Source organism: Halichoerus grypus, chromosome 6 (assembly GCF_964656455.1).
Source record: "Halichoerus grypus chromosome 6, mHalGry1.hap1.1, whole genome shotgun sequence".
NCBI classification, from domain to species: Eukaryota; Metazoa; Chordata; class Mammalia; order Carnivora; family Phocidae; genus Halichoerus; species Halichoerus grypus.
The window spans coordinates 120,258,594-120,278,869 of NC_135717.1; the positions used below are offsets into that span (position 1 = coordinate 120,258,594).

General features: G+C 47.4%; 1 protein-coding gene across 2 annotated transcripts in view; it reads left to right on the forward strand.

Moving 5' to 3' along the window:
• Positions 1–15,829, forward strand: part of NCKAP1L (NCK associated protein 1 like) — a 43,278-nt gene extending 27,449 nt beyond the window's left edge. The window contains exons 23-31 of one of the 2 annotated variants that reach the window (XM_036124250.2): positions 1,409–1,506; positions 1,637–1,730; positions 1,886–1,968; positions 2,269–2,349; positions 5,928–6,021; positions 7,132–7,248; positions 7,618–7,727; positions 10,345–10,434; positions 14,408–15,829. In XM_036124250.2, coding sequence (XP_035980143.1) covers positions 1,409–1,506; positions 1,637–1,730; positions 1,886–1,968; positions 2,269–2,349; positions 5,928–6,021; positions 7,132–7,248; positions 7,618–7,727; positions 10,345–10,434; positions 14,408–14,539 — 899 coding nt within the window. In that variant the 3' untranslated portion in view covers positions 14,540–15,829. The remainder of the gene's footprint in view (positions 1–1,408; positions 1,507–1,636; positions 1,731–1,885; positions 1,969–2,268; positions 2,350–5,927; positions 6,022–7,131; positions 7,249–7,617; positions 7,728–10,344; positions 10,435–14,407) is intronic. The other variant, XM_078076096.1, reaches the window with a different exon arrangement.
• The last annotated feature ends 4,447 nt before the right edge of the window (positions 15,830–20,276 follow it).

Genomic DNA, 20,276 nt, shown 5'->3' on the forward strand with positions numbered 1-20,276 from the left:
TAGATGGAAAGAGGAGGATGCCCCAGGGTTACTAGCCTGGAGTTGAGAAGACTAGAGTAAGGAGGATTGGCGGATCCAAACTGGTGGATCAGTGTGTCTTCTCTCTAGAGCAGGCAGTTCCGCTCTTCTTCCTGTCAGCGATTTTAGCATTAGCGAGTCGACCAGGTGGGAAGTCTTTTTTCTAATTCTCAGCTCAGTTCTTCCTACTGTAAATAGGAGAGACCAAAAATGTGTCGTATTTCATCCAAACAGGGCTCTGACCTGTTCCACTTCCTCTGTCCTTGGTGGAGCCCTAGATCAACTGGTCCTGCCTTCAAGGACTAGAGGGTGCTTCTCGATTTCTTTCCCCTCTGACCTCTTATTGACTATGTTAAACTCACTTTTCTGCTACTGGTCTCTTGTGGTTACTTTTGGTCATTTATGGTTTTCTCTGCTGGGATGGCCCATGGTCAAAGATCATCGCTGGAGCTCCTTCCTTTTTGGATTTGTCTCTAGTGTTTCTAACAGGGGATTTCCCCAGGCAGGTTTCATTTACTTCACAAAGGGCCAGAAGCAGGATGGGTAGGGACCCATAAGGCATCTGGGCAGGCCAGAGGAAGAAGGATTCAGAGGAAAAAACAGCTGGGATTCTGGGGTTGTGTGTTGATTATGAAAAAGAAAACGTAGCTCAAGGAGAGGAAAATTTGGACAGTGAGGGAAGTGGAAGGGGGAGCATAGAAAACCCCAAACCTTAGACAAGGAACCAGTTGTGGTACCTACAGTAAGGGGCAGTAGGACATCGTGCTAGGTTTCAGGTACCAGCCCTTGACTTGGTTAAATGACCTTGGACAAGCACTTAATTCTCCCATGTCTGTTAAACCAGAATGATGTGCCATATACTTCAGAGGGCTGTCAATAATTATCATAACAGTAATCCTTTAATCATAAATATCTTTATAAGTTTCTAAGGTTTTTATAATGGTATCTTATTTACTCTCATATCAACTCTGTGAAGTATTCAGTGCAGATACTAATTTCTTCATTTTACAGAGAAGTAAATCGAGGCTCAGAAAGAATCAGTGACTTGTTTAAGGTCTTACATCTGATAAAGTTAGTACAGCTAGCCCAGCAAGAGCAACCCAGGTACCACATGAAGGGACTTGGAAAAGTATAGATTCCTAGAAGAACGTAAAGTAAATATCATTTGTGGGAAATCTTTGCGTGCGTACCAGAGGGGAGACGGTGATTTGTCTCATAGGCAGGCCAGACCTGTCACCTGAATGTAGGACTTCAGGCCCCTTTTGCTCCCCAACTTCCCACTTCCTTTCCTGGATGAAAGACATTGTAAATGTTCAAAGTACTCTCTACCTGTGGTGGAAATGCCCCAGTGGCCCCTAAGCCCCCTGGGACCTCTGTAACTCTCTTGCAGAGATGCGGGCCTTGGCTGAACTCTTGGGCCCTTATGGCATGAAGTTCCTGAGTGAGAACCTGATGTGGCACGTGACCTCTCAGATTGTGGAGCTGAAGGTACTGTGGAAGCCAGGCCTGGGGTGGAAGCCAGGCCTGGGGAAGGGGTAGAAGTAGGAGACCCCCCGGGGGGGAAGAGCTACCACAGTTTTGTCTTTTCCTGCTTAATGTCTCTGTGTCCTGGCTGCAGAAGCTGGTGGTGGAGAATATGGATGTACTTGTTCAGATCAGATCCAACTTTAGCAAGGCAGATTTGATGGCTTCTCTGCTGCCCCAGCTGATAGGTGAGCACCTCCCTAATGGGAGAAGGAACTGTGGGAACGGCCTTGCGGATGACAGGGGTTTGGGGGGAGATCTGGGGGATAGGCTGGGTCTGCGGAAGCAAAACCATCAGTATTCTCCTAAGTTCTACTTCCGTAACGGTCTTCGTTCTCCTCAGGGGCTGATAATGTGCTGAAGCGCATGACCATCATTGGAGTTATCCTCACTTTTAGGGCCATGGCCCAAGAGGGACTTCGGGAGGTGAGTTGGGGGGAAGGGGCTGCCCCAGAATCACAGACTCCTCTGAAGGTGGGGTTTGTATGAGAAGTCGTGGAAACGTGTGGTGAGCATTGAGGAGAAAGGAGGAACTTAATTTGGGAGAGGTCCTGGAAAATCTCTGGGGATAGACGAGTGGAGGACACCGAGGGGCACGATGAGAGGGATAGTGTGGGAGGCTGGCTGGGTCCTTATCGAAGTTGAGGCCTTTTTTTGTTTGTTTCCATCTATCTCTGAAGGTACTGGCACTGTCCTGGGGACTCACTTCTCTTCTCTCTCTTCCAGGTGTTCTCCTCTCACTGCCCATTTCTTATGGGTCCCATTGAGTGCCTGAAGGAGTTTGTCACTCCAGACACAGACATCAAGGTATAGAACAGTGCGAAGTAGGATCCACTTGGGAGATTTTTCTTGTTGAAAAGGATGTAGCCAGGATCTTATAAGGGAGGGGGTGCTCTGAGGAATACTATAGGGAGACGAGCCAGCATTTGAATAGGAAAGCACTGGGGGAGATTTTGTGGAGAGAGGAGCACTGGTCAGACAGTATTCTTGGAGAGAGAGGGCAGAGCTGGGGAGACACGAGGGGATGGAGAGACATGGAAGCCTGGCCGACCTATGAAAGTTGGGGAAACGTTACTGGAAAAAGCTAAGGTCGGGGCGCCCGGGTGGCTCAGCCGTTGGGCGTCTCTGCCTTCCGCTCGGGTCATGATCCCAGGGCCCTGGGATTGAGCCCCTGCTCGGCGGGAAGCCTGCTTCTGCCTCTCACACTCTCCCTGCTTGTGTTCCCTCTCTCGCTGTCTCTCTCTCTGTCAAATAAATAAATAAAATCTAAAAAAAAAAAAAAAAAAGCTAAGATCTAGGAAAGTATCCACCTAAAGTGTGCAAATTAGATACTGACCCACGTGCAAACAAGTCCCCTCTTCAGTCAGGAGCTTAGGTACTTCTTTGTAAAAAGATTTATGGCTTCCATCCCCACCCACCCTGCCTGCCCTCAGAGTTGCCTTTTTCTGGCCTTTCCTTTCTCCTAGTTCTGAAAACTTTTGGTTCCTCTGTGTCTGTGTCACCTGGCTCAGGTCCCCATTTACTACAGAGATGTAAGGTACTGCAGGTACCCCGAGTAAAACAACCATTTCTCTGTGCCTCCCACACCTCTGCAGCATCTTTTGTCTTTTGAATAAGCTGAAACAAACAAGTCTGTTACATAGGATATATAGCCAAAGGCTGGAAACAAGGGCGTTCAAATGCACAGAGCAGGCCGCTTCTCTTACAACCGATTCCTTTCACGGAGAGAGGTCTGTGATTAAGAGGGAACTGGTTAGCAGGAAGAATTAAAATTAGATATTGAGAAAAACTTCCTTACCTTGAGATCAAAAGAGTGGTGAAATCTCCTGCTCTCTCTGCCCGAACTTAAGGGTGAAGCAGTCATGGGAGCTGTGTGGGTTTGGTGTTGCATGGGGATGGCTGCCGGCTTCTGACCATTCTTTTGTGGTGACCCTGGGTTTCTGGCAGTTGCTGATGTTGGGGATGAATGCTCTAGATTGTCAAGAGCTTGTCTACCTGTATCGCCCGGGCAGCACTGAGCTTTAGGCTCTGCCTGCTTGTGAAAATAAGCAGGCTGGAGCAGAGAAGGGGGGATGGTGGCCTGTCCATCAGAGATTATGTTATGCCTCAGTCATCCCTTTCTTTCTCCAGAACACTACAGGTTGTGGACCAGGTCCCTGATCTCCACAGCCATGGTTGCCATGAGCATAGTCATTTAGCTATAGGGAATTTAAATAAAGAGCAGAGCAGAACGTGGGAAAAGTTTGCCTTCTCTAAGTAGATTGGTATGTCTATAGGGTTCTTTGCATAAGATACCCCACTCCGTTGTCTACTCTTGAAACAATTATTCTTTTTTTTAAATTTTTTTATTGTTATGTTAATCCCCATACATTACATCATTAGTTTTAGATATAGTGTTCCATGATTCATTGTTTGTGCATAACACCCAGTGCTCCATGCAGAACGTGCCCTCCTCAATACCCATCACCAGGCTAACCCATCCTCCCACCCCCCTCCCCTCCAGAACCCTCAGTTTGTTTTTCAGAGTCCATCGTCTCTCATGGTTCTTCTCCCCCTCCGATTTCCCCCCCTTCATTCTTCCCCTCCTGCTACATTCTTCTTCTTCTTTTTTTCTTTCTTAATATATATTGCATTATTTGTTTCAGAGGTACAGATCTGAGATTCAACAGTCTTGCACAATTCACAGCGCTTACCAGAGCACATACCCTCCCCAGTGTCCATCACCCAGTCACCCCATCCCTCCCACCCCACCCCCCACTCCAGCAACCCTCAGTTGGTTTCCTGAGATTAAGAATTCCTCATATCAATGAGGTCATATGATACATGTCTTTCTCTGTTTGACTTATTTCGCTCAGCATAATACCCTCCAGTTCCATCCACGTCGTTGAAACAATTATTCTTGTTCTCTAAGAACACTTTTTAAAAAAAGATTTATTTATTTATTTTAGAGGGGGGGAGGGACAGAGGGAGAGAAAACTAGTTCTGAAAACTTGGGGCCAAGCAGACTCTGCGCTGAGCTCTTAGCCCCACGCAGGGCTCAATCTCATGACCCTGAGATCACAACCTGAGCCAAAACAAAGAGTCAGACACTCAACTGACTGCACCACCCAGGTGCCCCGTCTCTCAGAACATTTTAGAGTAATTTTAAAAATCTCAAACAAGGTCTAAATACTTGGCATGGGAGTGGGGGTGTGGAGCTATTTCCTGGGAACCCAATTTTAAGTACAACAAGGGATTCAAGTATCAATCAATAAAATATTAATTGAATACCTTCTATCTGCTTTGCATTGTGTTAAACTAAAGAGGAGTGGGGTGCCTGGGTGGCTCAGTTGGTTAAGTGTCTGCCTTCAGCTCAGGTCATGATCCCAGGGTCCTGGGCTCAGCAGGGAGTCTACTTCTCCCTCTCCCTCTGCCCCTCTGGCTCATGCTCTCTCCTGTTATCTCTCTCTCAAATACATAAATAAAATCTTAAAAAAAAAAAACCAAAACCAAAACTAAAGAGGAGAAAAAGAAGTGTAAATTTCCTGGCTTTGAGATAAAGGAAGAGGAGGAAAGGAATAAGGTTTATTGGTCTATTAGTGACTCTGAGTATGTAGGGTAGATGTTTTATACGTGTGGTCTAATTTAATCTCCACAACAACTCTGTGAGGTATTATTATCCCAGTTTTACAGATGAGAAAACTGAGGCTCAAAGAGGTGTAGTAACTTTTAGCTGAGGTCACACATTTAGAAAGTGGTGGTCCTGGGATTTGAACCCAGATCTTCTCACTCTAAGGCCTTTTTCTCTCCTCAGAGGCCATGAGGTTTTAAAGGATTGCTTTCTAGATGGTGAGACAAGCCATAGGTCTCACCTCCTGTCTTAAAAGATAACTGCTCATACCAGGCAGGTGTGTGATCCATGCTAAGTCAGTGGTGCCACTTTAAGGAGGGAGAGATGGGTTTGGGTTGAAGTATTCAAGGAGGGCTTCACAGACACTATGAGATTTGAGCTAAGCCTCAAGGGGTGGGTGTCACTTAGCTATAAGTAGAGAGCAGGAAAGGACACTGTAGGAGAGGGAAGCACATGAACCAAAGTATGGAAGTCAGGAAGCGAGGTGTAGTTTGGAGATAGTGCATCAATGACCCTGGCCGCGTCGACTGTAGGAAGCACCTTGGGAAGAAGATTAAGAAAGTCAACGCATACAATGGAGTATCTGCATGCCGAACAAAAGCATTTGTGCTTTTCCCCTGTAGGTTAGGGAGAGCCGTGAAAGGAATGCCTAGACAAGATGATAGTATACTGAAAATCTAAGATCTGTGATCCAGGAATCCCAACTCTCTGTAGCTTCTGTCCAACACTTCTCTCCTGGGAATCCTGTCCAGGATGTTGTTTTCTTCTTTACTAGGTGACCCTGAGTGTCTTTGAGCTGGCCTCTGCTGCAGGAGTGGGCTGTGACATTGACCCAGCCCTGGTGGCTGCCATTGCCAATCTGAAAGCTGGTAAAATTGGGGAAAGTGGGCAAGGGAGGGCTCGGGCCCTATTTTTAGGTGGGCAAATGTCAATGTCAAAGAAGCCTTTATTTGGAATTGTGAATTCTGAGGACATAAGCTGGGAGCTAAAGAAAGACTTAAAGTGTTGGGGCGCCTGGGTGGCTCAGTCATTAAGCATCTGCCTTCGGCTCAGGTCATGGTCCCAGGGTGCTGGGATCGAGCCCCACATCAGGCTCCCTGTTCGGCGGGAAACCTGCTTCTCCCTCTCCCACTCTCCCTGCTTGTGTTCCCTCTCTCACTGTGTCTCTCTCTGTCAAATAAATAAATAAATAAAGTCTTTAAAAAAAAAAAAAAAAGAAAGACTTAAAGTGTAGTCCCTAGCCCCCAGAAAATACTTAGAGAGGCAATTTAGACTCCTAGCCAGGTTCAACCAGTTGACCTGTCAGTCTGCTAAAAAATATTAAATGAGGGTCTCTTTGATGCTCAACAAGGACTGAAAGGAACTGACAATCTAGTAGGGGAAATCAGGTTAATGCAAATGAAACAATGAGAGAGCCATCCGCCGTCACATAAGATTTCATGCTGAGTTATGTGGTATGGCATCTAAGTTCCCCAGAGTGATCTGGTGCTCTCCCCTCCCACAGAATCACCTTGACACTATTCACTTCTTCCCCTGGCCTCCCATTGTCTCTGACATTTCCCATTTCTTACACACGCTCAGAATGGGATGAAACAAGGAGCTGGTATTAAGCCCTTTCAAAACTGCCAGACCGGCCCTTCTTCTCTCTTGGTTTGGTGAGACTCTTTGCTCTCCTTCCTGCCTGTCCGCCCCATCAGACAGCTGACAGTGTCCTCGGACCACATGTCGGCAGAACCCTTCGCTGAGAGCTTTGCTTCAGTCACCAGAGGAGGCCTCCAGGATCGGGCCCCTCATGATAAGTGGGGGCTAGTCCTGTCCCCTTCAGCAGTAATGACTTGCCTATAGTGCTTTAGAAAAGTGTTTTCATAGATGTTTTCTTATGTGATCCTGACAGTAATTCTGTGAAGTAGGGCCTCTGTAGAAGATAACTCCTGTTTGCTGAACTTACTTCTCCTCTTTTCTTTTTTCTGTCTTACCAGATACTTCATCCCCTGAGGAAGAATATAAGGTGGCCTGCCTGCTCTTGATCTTTCTTGCGGTTTCCCTCCCACTCCTTGCCACTGACCCCTCTTCCTGCTATAGTATTGAGAAGGATGGTAAGTAAGGACTACTTTGAGTAGTTTGAGGGGTCAGTCCCCTGGGGTAGGGAGATGAGACGGAGACATTTACCTGGAGAATCCAGACTTCTGACTCAGGTGTAAAGTTCAGTTTCAAAAAACACTTGTGAATGAACTATCCGTAAAATGCAATTCCAGTGGGAATTTTTAAGAATAGCCTTCTCTTAATATCCTAAATATCTCCTCATATTTTTTAGGAATATCATTCCCCACATGCCTCCTAGTCCTTTTGGTGTCAAACAGGGGTGGCCTCGCCTGAAAAACTGAGAGACCACCAGCTGGGGTCAGCCTGGAGTGGCTCACTGTATTCCCTTTTGTTTCTCTCCCCTTCTGTCAATCGTAACCTAGGTTACAACAACAATATTCATTGCTTGACCAAAGCCATCATCCAGGTGTCTGCTGCCCTCTTCACACTCTACAACAAGAACATTGAAACTCACCTTAAGGAATTTCTGGTGGTGAGTGGCCCTAGGCCATAAGGAATGGAAGATTCCAAAGTCTTTTGGGATGGAATGGAAGATTGCAAAGTCTGGTGGGAATTGGTGTGGCTTAAATCCATAGACAGCTGTTATTTAGCGGGTCTTGGAGTCTAACCTCCCACCTAATTCTTCAGTGAGTGAGTGGCACTCTGTGAAAGGCGGGAGTTTCTTCTAAATTCCATAAGAGCTGGTGTTTCAGCCTCTGCCGGACTACTTGCAAAGAGCACTGGACTGAGTCAGAGAATCTGAGTTCTAGTTCTGGATCTGCCACTAAGAAGTTGTGTGACCTCTGAAGAGCCAAACTTTTGGGGCCTCATTTTGCCCATTTGTTAAGTAGGGAGGTTAAACTGAATCTATGATTCACTACCTTGATTGGGATGCCTTAGAATATCCGAGGGAGCTTGTTGAAATACAGATTCCTGATCCTTATGCCAGACATACTGAATTAGAATAGCCCAGGGTGAGTCCAGGCCTCTGTTTTTTAAAAAATTAATTAATTAATTTTTAAATAAATTAGTGTTTATTTTTATTAATAAACTCATGACCCGAACTCATGACCCCGACATCGAGACCTGAGCAGCTGATCAAGAGTCAGACGCTTAACCGACTGAGCCGCCCAGGTGCCCCAGGCCTCTGTTTTTAACAAGGTCTCCAGGATATCTGCTGCTCAGTCAAGTTGGAGACGCCAAGTTTTAGAACCTATAAGGCCCTTTCCAACTCTCATCTTGACCAAAAAAAAATCAAACTTTTTTCACATTCTCAAACTTTAGCATAAATCAGAATCACCTGGAGAATTTCTGATTCAGTAGATTTGAGGTGGGGCTGGAAAATGTGCATTTCCAAGTTCCCAGATGATGTTGATGCTGTTCATCCTGGGATCTCACTTTGAGAACCACTGTCTCCATTTCTAGGACTGGAGCTTTTTTTTTTTTTTTTTAAATTTTATTTATTTTTGAGAAAGAGAGAATGACAGAGAGAATGAGAGGGGTGAGGGTCAGAAGGAGAAGCAGACTCCCTGCTGAGCAGGGAGCCCGATGCGGAACTCGATCCTGGGACTCCAGGATCATGACCTGAGCTGAAGGCAGCCGCCCAACCAACTGAGCCACCCCGGAGCCCCTCTAGGACTGGAGCTTTTAACCAGGCAGCCGATAATACAGTAGGTTACATCCAATGTATTTGAGAAAAAATTATTTAAAAAAAAACATTTTTAGCCAAAGTTTGACTCCCTGTAGCTATCGCCATTGATCTTAGTTTTGCTTCTGGAAAAACGCAGAATAAGTAATCTCTTTCCATTGTTGAAAGAGGCCCTGGAGTTTTCTTTCTTTTTTTTTTTTTTAAAGATTTTATTTATTTATTTGACAGAGAGAGACACAAGCAGGGGGAGGGGAGAGGGAGAAGCAGGCTTCCCGCGGAGCAGGGAGCCCGATGTGGGGCTCGATCCCAGGACCCTGAGATCATGACCTGAGCCGAAGGCAGATGCTTAACGACTGAGCCACCCAGGCGCCCGCCCTGGAGTTTTCCATTCTAGTCCTCCGTGGAGGAATTCCGTCCATACGCTTTTGATACATGGTCCATTACCCACTGCCGGCTTGAGCATTCTCAGCAATGGGGAGCTTATTCCTTTGCAACGCATGGGCCTGACTTAAGAACTAGGGCCTCATTTGTCTCCTTTTAGGAGCAAACACAGTCGATCATATTCTCTCGGGAATCACACCATTGTCCTGGAAGCTTAGTTAGAGGGTCTCCGTTTAAACGGGCCCAGCCAGCCAATCTGAATGGGTTCTGAGCATCTTAGATATAAAGAATATTCACAGCAGATCTCTAAGATGGAGTGAAAAGGGGCCCCCTCCCCCTTTTCCCATTTGCCCTGTTTGTTTGCAAAATGAGAGTAACCTGGGCCTGCGATACAGTTAATCATGTCTCTTCCTCCCTCTTTGATCTGTTGGGGGCCTGGAGGTGAATAGAGAGGACAGCCACTTGGGAGTTGACAGGAGGAGAATACGAAGAGCACTGCATCTGAATCAGAGGCTCAGCCCTGTCTCTATTCTGGTAGGGAGTCAGCTGTAAACAGCCTGGTGACAGTGCTGTCCGAAGGCTGCCTAGGAAAAGAGATTAATCTCCTGCCTTTGTTCTAGGTTCTGTCCTCAGCCCCTGGAATCTCTCCCCCAGCACCCCTGGCAACCTACCGTTACCTGCACTGCCTGCTTTACAGGCAGGGTGCGGCTCTGAAGCCTAGGGGATTTGCTACTTTTCCACCAGAGTCCCCAGGAACATCCCAGCACTTTTTTTTTTTTTTTTTAATTTTATTTATTTATTTGAGAGAGAGAGAATGAGAGACAGGGAGCATGAGAGGAAGGAGGGTCAGAGGGAGAAGCAGACTCCCCGCCGAGCAGGGAGCCCGATGCGGGACTCGATCCCGGGACTCCAGGATCATGACCCGAGCCGAAGGCAGTCGCTTAACCAACTGAGCCACCCAGGCGCCCCCCCAGCACTTCTTAACTCTCCTCCTTGATCTTTTCTTAACTTCCTGTAGCCTGAGGCTGTCCTACTCTGACCTCCATAAAAATCTGCTTTCTTACAAACTCTTCCCCTACAGGTGGCCTCTGTCAGCCTCTTGCAGCTGGGCCAGGAGACTGACAAGCTTAAAACCAGAAATCGGGAATCCATTTCTCTGCTCATGCGCTTGGTATGTATCTGGTTTAAGTTGGTCTGGGAACAGAGAGAGCAAAGGCCAGAGGGACCCTTCTTGAAGGCTTCTGGGTCCCTGCCATTTTCTTTCTTTCTTTTTTTTTTTTTATTTTTTTTTTATTTTTTATTTTTTATTTTTTATTTTTTTTTTTAAGATTTTATTTATTTATTTGACAGAGAGAGACGGTGAGAGAGGGAACACAAGCAGGGGGAGTGGGAAAGAGAGAAGCAGGCTTCCCGCCGAGCAGGGAACCCGATGCGGGGCTCGATCCCAGGACCCTGAGATCACGACCTGAGCTGAAGGCAGTCGCTTAACCAACTGAGCCACCCAGGCGCCCCTCTTTTTTTTTTTTTAAAAGATTTTATTTTATTTATTTGACAGAGACAGAGAGACAGCTGGAGAGGGAACACAAGCAGGGGGAGTGGGAGAGGGAGAAGCAGGCTCCTGGCCGAGCAGGGAGCCCAATGTGGGGCTCGATCCCAGGACCCTGGGATCATGACCTGAGCCGAAGGCAGACGCTTAACGACTGAGCCACCCAGGCGCCCCGGTCCCTGCCATTTTCATCACTCAAAAGCATGAACTCAAAACTGAATTCTGCCTGACCCTCTGGGTCTAGGCCTCACATTCTAGTTAACATTCCAGACTTGTCCTGTAATCCCAAGGTAGAGTCTTCAATGCCTTCTCTGCAGTACAGGGCCTTTCTGGCCCCTGGCTGACTGGGCCCTTTTACCTGTAATATTCTCAGGTCTGACCTGGTGGGGCAGCTGTGTCCCTCATCCATGACTGCCTGTCCAGTTCATGTTTGATTTTACTCGACCACTTCCTACTGCTGCATGTCTTGTCCTTAAGAAGTACTGTGGAGAGGGTGCTGAATAACACAGAGCTGAACTGGGGGAGGGGAGATGGGGGCTCAGAGGAGGGAAGGAATTTTCAATGAAGAGCTGTAAGACAGAGAGCCAGGTGGGCCATGAATCAGGCAGCTCCTGCTATCTCTTTCTTCCCAAGCTGTGGGCTTTTCGCTATTTTGGCAGAAAGTTCTGGGAACTCTGACTCAGTTAACTTAAAAAAATCTTTTCCTCATGACCCTGTTTTCTTCTTCAACACGCTTACTCACTCTTTCGCTCTAAAAATCTGATTATCCGGGTTAATGCCGCACTGAGATGTGGTCGCATAGAGGCCTTCCTCTGGCCTGCGGGGAGAGGATACGCCCATCTGGAGCCGGTGCTCCACCCGGGAGTCCACACTAAGGACTTCTGGGACCTCAGAATTCTCCGCTGTAGCGCTTACGCAGAGCTTGTGCTGAGCTGCTTCCCCAGGTCCGTCCTACTGAGGCAGACTGTGCTGCTAGTGCGTATAGCTCTAGTGCCAAGGGATCGCTGGCTGGAGTTTAGATGTGAAGATGGGAATTCCATGGGTGTCTGCAAAATCCCGCAAACTGGGCTGGTCCGCTCCAGCCTGTTCTGATGCAGAAGTCTGAGGAGTCTAAGAATTCTGAATTCAAACCTGGCCTTTCATGAGATTATAAAGGGAGATTGTGAAGGTCAAGAAGACAGAACCAGCCAGTTTGTTTGATTTATTTAGTCACATGCTATGTAGGCTTCCATTTGCACTCTCAGCCAGGCCCACAGATGCTAGGTGCAGGCATGCCTGGGACTCCCTCTGGGTCTCCCGTAGATACACAGACGCGGAGTGGGATCTGTGTCTCAGCCAGACACAGCGAGAGAAAGGCCTCGATTGGGCTGATTAAGGATTATGACGGCGACAAGAGGAGAATGGACGTGAGGGTGTGCGTGGGTGGGGGTATGTGGTGTGGGGTGAGAGGGCAGAGGAGGCAGATGAGGGCAAACGCCAGGAGTATGCTAGATGCGGCACAGTCTTTGGAGCAGCGTGACCTTGGGCAAGTTAATTAACCTTCTGAGACTCTTGATTCTTTATCCATAAAAGTGGGCCGTAATCCTTGTGACAGAGTGGTTAGGATTCATAAGAAAATATATGTGAAAGTTCCTAGTACCTAATAGATGCTCAACAAATGTTAGTCCTTCTCTCTGCTGCTCATTTTAGTTTCTGGATGATTTAGTCGTGCTCCTTCATTTCCTTGGGCGGTTTTCGCCCCTGTAAGGTTGGTAGAGGAGATTCTGTGTTGCCCCTCAGGCCTGCCTCCTTCTGCTTTGCCGCTCTCCTCCCCGCTCAAGTGTGGGAGGGTGTCTGCCCCTGGTGGCATCACAGTGAGGCTGCAGAGTAGCTGGGACACAGCTAGGACCAGGCAGGTGCTTTTTGTTAGAGGGAGAGACCCAGGGACTAGCGGCTGCAAAGCAATTTAAATGCAAATGTTTCCACACAGAAATACAGGGGAAGGAACTGTATTCTATATGTAGCCCCAGCTCGTGGCCAGGCACTTCTCTCCCTGGGATCTTTCTGTCTTGGCTGTCAAGCCTGGGCAGTGCCCACGCCCAGGACTGCCAGCTGCATCCTGGCATGGGTTTCGGGCGGGGGGGGGGCGGGGGGGGAGATGACTCTCAGAGAATCATGGAATCCTAGATGTCAGGATCAGACCAGATCCTGGCCGTTAGTCCGGTCCTTACAATTGATAGGTGAAGGAACTAAGAAGAGGGAAGGAAAGATGACATTCAAGGTCTCCCCCAAAATATATGGGCGGATTTGGGATGAGAACCCAAGTTTCTCGGCCTTCGCTGTAGGGCTGTTTCCGCGGCCATGAATTTCCTCCAGTTAGGAGCCTTGTGGTCTTCCGTGCTTCGTGGAGCAAACAACAGGAAGTCTTGGGCCAGTGGATCCTTCTTGAAGCCATCACTCATTTCCCTGTACCTGAGGGTCATATCCTAGAAAAGGGACCTTATCTCTCTCCTGGCTTAAGGTTTGAAAGTCTTGCCTGGCAAGAAATTCCTTCTGTTATCCAGCCTAAGATCCGAGCTACCGTAACTGGGAGACTTCTTTTCCTTCAGCCTGCAGTGTCTGTTCCTCTGAGGCTGGTGTGTGTGTTGTGTGTGCCCGTATTTGAGAATAGTAGGATCTTCTACATTTTAAAACTTGAAAGGACTTCAGAGAGAGAACCATGTTAGAGTTGATATGGTGAATTCTCTTTCCTGAGTGAATTTTCAGGATTTGAAACACCAGACATATTGGGGAGGGCCCATCTGTGTGAATTGCCAGAGGATATGGGACACTTCTCTCCAGGGTATGTTTTTTAGTCCCACAACTGCATGGATGAGGAGGGCACTGAAGGAAACACACCCTGTTCCTTCCTTAGGGATGGGGACCCTCCAGCCCAACACTAGGTTATGGGGCTCTTCGCTAATATGCCCCCCGCTCCGTCTCTTGCCCTCCACCGCTACCCTCAGTCTTATCCAGGCATCTTGAGCTATCTTTCTGCTTGGCTTGTGGGGGCTGCTGGGATTACCACAGCACACAGGCTTCTAATTAAACTAATTAATCATGCCTGCTCCTTTATGCAACATCCTTACTGCTCCCCAAGCACTGTACTGAGGGAGGGAGGATACTGAGACCCAGCACAAGAGGACCCATGTGGATTCCAGGCCTTTCTTTCTTGGCCTGCTGTGGTGATTGTTTCCTTCTCCATAAAGCTTTGTCATTAGCACTTTTATCCAACCTTACCTCCTTCTGTGCTGCCCACCCACATTTGGTTTGGCATCCAGAATGGGGGAGAATGGGAGTCTTTCTGCCACCAGAGAAGTGATTCTTTCCTGCCTTCTGCTTCTGAGTCCTTCATATAACCCTGATAAGGGGCCCAGGGGCCATTATAATGAAGCCGAAGGGGTCACTTTGCTTTCCTAAAGCTAGACCAAGTGTGGGAAGGAGGGGGGTTATGATCTGGAACGTTGTTCACTCATAACCCTAAGGGCCTCAGAGGGCCCAGGGAACTGAATGAAGGAGCAGGGTATCACAGAGTTACACCCTGCCTGAGGTTCTCATCTCTTGACCTATTCTCTTCCAGGTGGTGGAGGAGTCCTCCTTCCTGACCCTGGACATGTTGGAGTCCTGTTTCCCTTATGTCCTGCTTCGAAATGCCTACCGGGAGGTATCCCGGGCCTTCCACCTGAACCGAGTGGCAGCCAGTACCCACTGAAGGGCCCTTTGGACCTACCTAAGCCCATGAAGCTATAGCCGTTTTCTCAAGGGATGTGCTCAGGAGCCAGAGCTGATGAACAGACATACGGAGGAACAGTCCGGGGCTGAGAAATCATACAGAAATGGGGCAGGCTGGCTGGGGGTGGGGGTGGGGGACAGTTTTTGGGAAAAGTGAGGGAATTGGGGCCACGCGTGTGAATTTTTACAATGAAAAACACGAGTGACATACAAGTACGTTTTCTCTCTTGTGACTAGCGCTTGAGCTCTGACTGGCATGGGTCTCTCGACCTTCATCACTATTCTAGGATAATGCTGGCGGGCAGAGATGATCAATCATCATATTAAACCATAATGAGCTTATAATCCTCCCACTGGAGCTGCTATTGTCTCCTGCACATTCATTAGGACGATTATCTCCTCTCTTCCTTTTCCAAATGTGTTCAGCAAACATTCGGCTTGCTCCTACTGCAAAGTAGTAGCAAAAGAACTCCCTTTTTCCTTTGTGGGGGCTCTCTCAAGAGTCATGGGTCTCTTCCTCTACCCCCAGCTCTCCTGCCTGCATGGGCAATGAGGGAGTGCTCTTGAGAGATTTTCACTGGCCCCAGCCCCCCTCACCTGCTCTACCACACCTTGTGGGGAACCAATAAGTTCTTCCATCTGTTTAGCTGTAACCCCTCCTGCTTTTTCTTTGACATCACTACAACCCAGAGCAGAGGGTCAGTCTAGCTAATTCTAGGTCATGTGACAACTAATTGGATCAGAGTCATGTGGGTCTCCCTCCCAGATCATTTGGGGGTACTCTCCCTCCTACCTGGAGCCACTAATTTAACCCAAATCCCCTTGTCATCCTGGGTACAGCTGTTGCTCCAGGCAGGGATTTCTCTCCTAGATCTTAAATTTCATAGACCTCATTAGATTATAGGGCCCTGAGAGTGGGTACACTTGAGGGAGTACAAGCTGTTTCAACTTAGCCCTTTTCTGCACTAATTAGAATTTCAAGTGTCACAATGCCTGAGGCGTTCAAGATAGCACTGAACTAGATTTAGATAACTCCATGGCAGGAAACAGTGGCCCCATCCATCATTTCTGTGCACCACACCCATGGCCAGGGAGGACTGGAGCACCAGATCCTGTGTCACAGGTCGAGAAGGGTGGAAGTGGGCAAATATAATTAACTAGTTGATTAATTAGGGTCATGTCCATATTTCCATGATAAAAAGGAAGCAATTGTTGGTTTTCAACAAAACCATCCGGGGTTCATTAAAGCTATTTGATAGCTGTTTTGGGACTTTGTATGCATGTTTGATCTTTATTTCTCAAGACCCAGGCTCAGTCAATACTTTTTAAACTTGGTACTCATAATCGTTACACAAGTTTTTCTTAGCAACAATTGTCTGCTCTTTAGGATAGAAGCAACAGAGCATCAAGCTTCATGCATCAGCTGGTTGTCCTTCCTTGCTATGGAAAAGATTATGTTCTAAAGGAGTGATTCAGGGTCAGGCCTTTTGAGACTGAGGGCAAAGTTGATGAGGAAGGGAAGGCTCAGAGGCATCTGAACAACTACTCCTAGACCCTCATCTCTCTGCTGGGACCTTGTTCTTGAGGAGATGGAGACCTCTGTTCCATGCACATGTAGACCTACTTGAGAGGAGCCCCCCAGAGGATGGTAAGATAAGTTGCTGCAGGGGAATAGGGGGTAGACATGATACTTTTTTTTTTTTTAATTAAAATTTTTATCAAGAGAGGGGCGCCTGCCTTGCTCAGTCAGTAGAGCATGTGACTCTTGATCTCAAGGTTGTGAGTTCAAGCCCCACATTGGGTAGAAAGCTTACTTAAAATTTTTTTTTTTTTTTATTGAGATGGTTAACCCACATGCACTTGTAAGAAATAACACAGAGACATTGTGTGTCAACCATACTTCAACTAAAAACAAACAAACAAACACACAGAGAGATCTTAAGTACTTTTACCAGTTTCTCCCATAGGTAACATCTTGCATAACTATAGTATACTATCATAACCAGGATACTGACTTTGATACAATTCATGATCTAATCCAGATTTTCTCAGTTTTACTTACACTCATTCCTCTGTGTGTATGTATTTAGTTCTATACAGCTTTTTCTTTTTTCTTTTTTCTTTTTTTTTAAGATTTTATTTATTTGAGAGAAAATGAGTGAGAGAGAGAGCACGAGTGGGCAGAGGGGGAGAGGAAGAGGGAGAAGAGACTCCCTGCTGAGTGCGGGGCTTGATCATGGGACTCCATCCCAGGACCCTGAGATCATAAACTGAGCCGAAGGCAGACGCTTAACCAACTGAGCCACACCGGCGCCCCTCTACAGCTTTTTCACGTGTAGGTTTGTACATCCGCCACCACCATGGTCAAGATCCACAAGGATCCCTCATGTTGCTTTTTTACAACCACATCCCCTTCCCCTTCCCTCGCCCTTGGCAATAGAAATCTGTTCTCCTTTTCTAAAATGTTGTCATTGGACATAATATCTTTTTACAAACATGTAATCACACATTTCTCTATTATGTATACTTTTTCAAAGTGCTCTCGCATTCCTTATGACAATTCTGCAAGGTAGCCAGGGAAGACTTCCGTATTTTAGGCCAGTAAACAGATTCAGAGATGCTCAATGATTTAATGAAGGTCACATGTTTAGCAGTACATCTAGAACTGGGACCCAAGTCTGATATCAATCCTAGACATTTTCTACCTGACCAGACTGCCTCTTCATCTGGGAAGACTTGTTCGTTAGAATCCAGAGACTCTAGAATGAGTAAATAGGAGAAGGTGAGGACATGGTGGCCTTACTGAGTGAGGGACAGGTGGGGCTAGGTAGGGAGAGATAGGTAGGGGGCTATGGGATCAGGCTTACAAAAATCCCAAAAATGTGGAGGTGTAAGGAAACCAGAGATAAAGGAACAAAACCAGACCATCCCGTCCTAGGTGTTAGAGGTGGGGGTCTTGTTATAACAGCTACTTATGACCAACAAAGAATTACCAGACCCTAAGAAGGAAGCAAGCCATTGAAGGTGTTATCACTAGTCCTTACTCAATGGCGCTATCAGTAGAAATGTTCAAAGGATTTAAGTCCCCTGGTTAGCCTTCAATGAAAGACCAACCCTAAAAGCCCTCAGTGGCAACCCTGTCGGGACCCCTCTCACTCCTGAGAGCTCTCTCTGTATCCTCACTCAATAAAACTCTATCACTTTACTCACTGTCCTTGGTCAGGGCAAGATTCATTCTTCAACTCTGTGTGACAAGAACCTCGTTCTCCCACTTCATTACCACCTGAAACAAAAGGAGAATGTCTAGAGGAGAAAGGACAGATGCGGTGACGGGACCCATCAACATTTTCAGCAGTATGCTTCCTTGACCAGGAGGATCTCTGACCCCTGACAGCTGGGGACACAACCGCTGATCCCCAGCTTGTTTTATTCAGGCCTTAAAAGGAAGTGAGGAATGACTATCAGGGAGAAATTCTGACTCCAACTGTTTTGTCTCGCAGGCAGAGAGTAGGTTCCAGCCTCAGCTTTTTCATTAGTGCAGTGTTTTCATTAAAATCTCCGTTAACTTGTTTGCGCAATGACATGGAATTATCCCTCCCACCAGGCCTGGGGTGAGATGCTTGCAGAGGAGCTCCCTTTCCTTCCGGCTGTCTGAACACTGCTTCCCTACAGTGGTGTTCAGTTCGGTGGGCAGGCGGGGCTGGGGCCTGGCCAAGGGGATCTTACCTGGCGGCCCTTTTGCCTGGGAGGCCTAGAACGGCTTCGATCTGAGCGCGAGGCCCAGGAGGGAAGGAGATACCAGCTAGGGCTAAGACTTCCCTACCGTAGGTCCTTATGCCTCTCTCAGTTCTTCTCCAACAAAGTTTGACTCTGAGAAGAAGCTGGCACGTGGCTGAAATGCACTCACGAGGTTGGGGGAAGAGTGTTCTTCCAGCTCTCCCCCCCACAGGACCTCCTGCTCCTCCTAAGTACCTGTCATCAAAAGAGACAAAGATGAATCCCCCCTCAGCCCCCACACCTCAGTGAGTTGTCAAGTGCTCTCCCTCCCACCTGAATAGGAGCGCAGGCCAGGTTGCAGGTTGAGGAAGTCAGAAGTTAACTTGAGCTGGGTTTGCAGCTCTGGAGAGATTGAGGAGCAGGCTTTTTCTCTTGTCACTTTGGAAGGCGAGGATTGTGAGGCCGCCCCTTTAAATAGCATTCCCGTAGGAGGCACATCACATCCACCCGTCACTGCTGCCAAAGCATCATTTGTGGTCTCTATCAAACTCAAAGCTTGTTGGGAGGAATTGCGGGGTTAGGGGAGTGAGGAGGCAGGGTCTCCAAGGGGCAGGGGCAGTTTGGAAGGCAAAAAGGAGAGGAATGAGGCTGGCAGAAGCAGCCTGGAAAAGAGGGGGGTTAGGGCAAGGGGACAGGGAGAGAAAAATCGTGGTCTTTTGAGCCTATGGATGGAGCAGACATATCTGGTTTTTATCCGTGTAGAGGTAGGGTAAGGCAGACATGGGATTAAATTGCCGCAAGAAGGATGAGGTTGAGGTTAAACACCAGGACTGGTGACTAAAGAAGGAGAAAGAGAGCCACAGGATGGAAAAGCACAAGAAAAAGGTTAGGAGGCTCGGCTCTGGCTTTGTTGCTTACTCTCTGTGGGGACCACGTCATTTTTCTGGGCTTAGTTTTCCCACTCGTTAAATGGAGGGGGTCAGACTAGATGGACTCGAAAGTATCTTTGGTGAATAACTTTTTGTTTTGTTTGGTTTCGGTGAATTTTCCTTTCTTAAAATGGGTTAGGAGTTGGGGGCCTGGGAGATCAGGGTGGGGTATGCCACTGTGTTGGTGAGACCTGTCGAGATCCCTCTGGAAGTACATCTCCCGCCTCTTTTCCACCTCTTTTTGTTTAAATACCTGCCTAATTTGGGCAGCTCCTTAGCTCTGATCCTGATTTGCAATTCTTTTGTCGTTTCCAGCCCATTCTTTTTCAGTTGTTAGGGAAGGTGATTGCTCTCAAGTTTGAGAAGTGGATTGTGTAGGAGTCTGACTGGGGTCTCAGCTGCAGCTTTGTCTTGGCTGGGGCTCTTCCTCAGGCACGGAGGGGAAAGGGGGATGGACGCAGAAGCTAGATGGACAGGGACAGGGAAGTCCCACACTCTTTCCGCTTTTTCTCCATCTCTGATTCTGCCATCTCCTTCTGCCCGGGTACTTGCTGGGAGCTGGTTCTGCTGATACCTCTCTGCCCTGCCAGGTCTGAAGGCCTGACCTAACCTAATTACATAAAGGGCAATTCTTTTATGCTGGAAGTCTTTGCCCTGCCACTTCACTTCTGCTCTTTTCTCCTCCATTGCCTGGGAAGGGGAGTAGCCTCACCCCGATATTTAGAATGGAGTAAAATACCTTCTCCTGACCATCCCTCCTTCCAACCTCCAGAGTTCTTGAAATGAAAACTCACATTTTGGGATTCTGGATTAGTGGCCTCTTTGGGATCCAGCAGTTAGTGAATACCTCTCCACTTTCTGTTTACATGGGATTTCCCCACAACTCTAAGGTAGGTGGTTATTAAGGAGGAGAACAATTCTAAGGGATCCTAAGGTGGTTCCTGCCAGAATCCTAGGTAGGATTCAGCCGGATGGGAGAGACTTGCCCTGTTACAAAGTCTTGAATTCAAATTTCAGTTCATTAATTCTACAAAAAAATTTTTTTTTAAAAAAGATTTTATTTATTTGAGA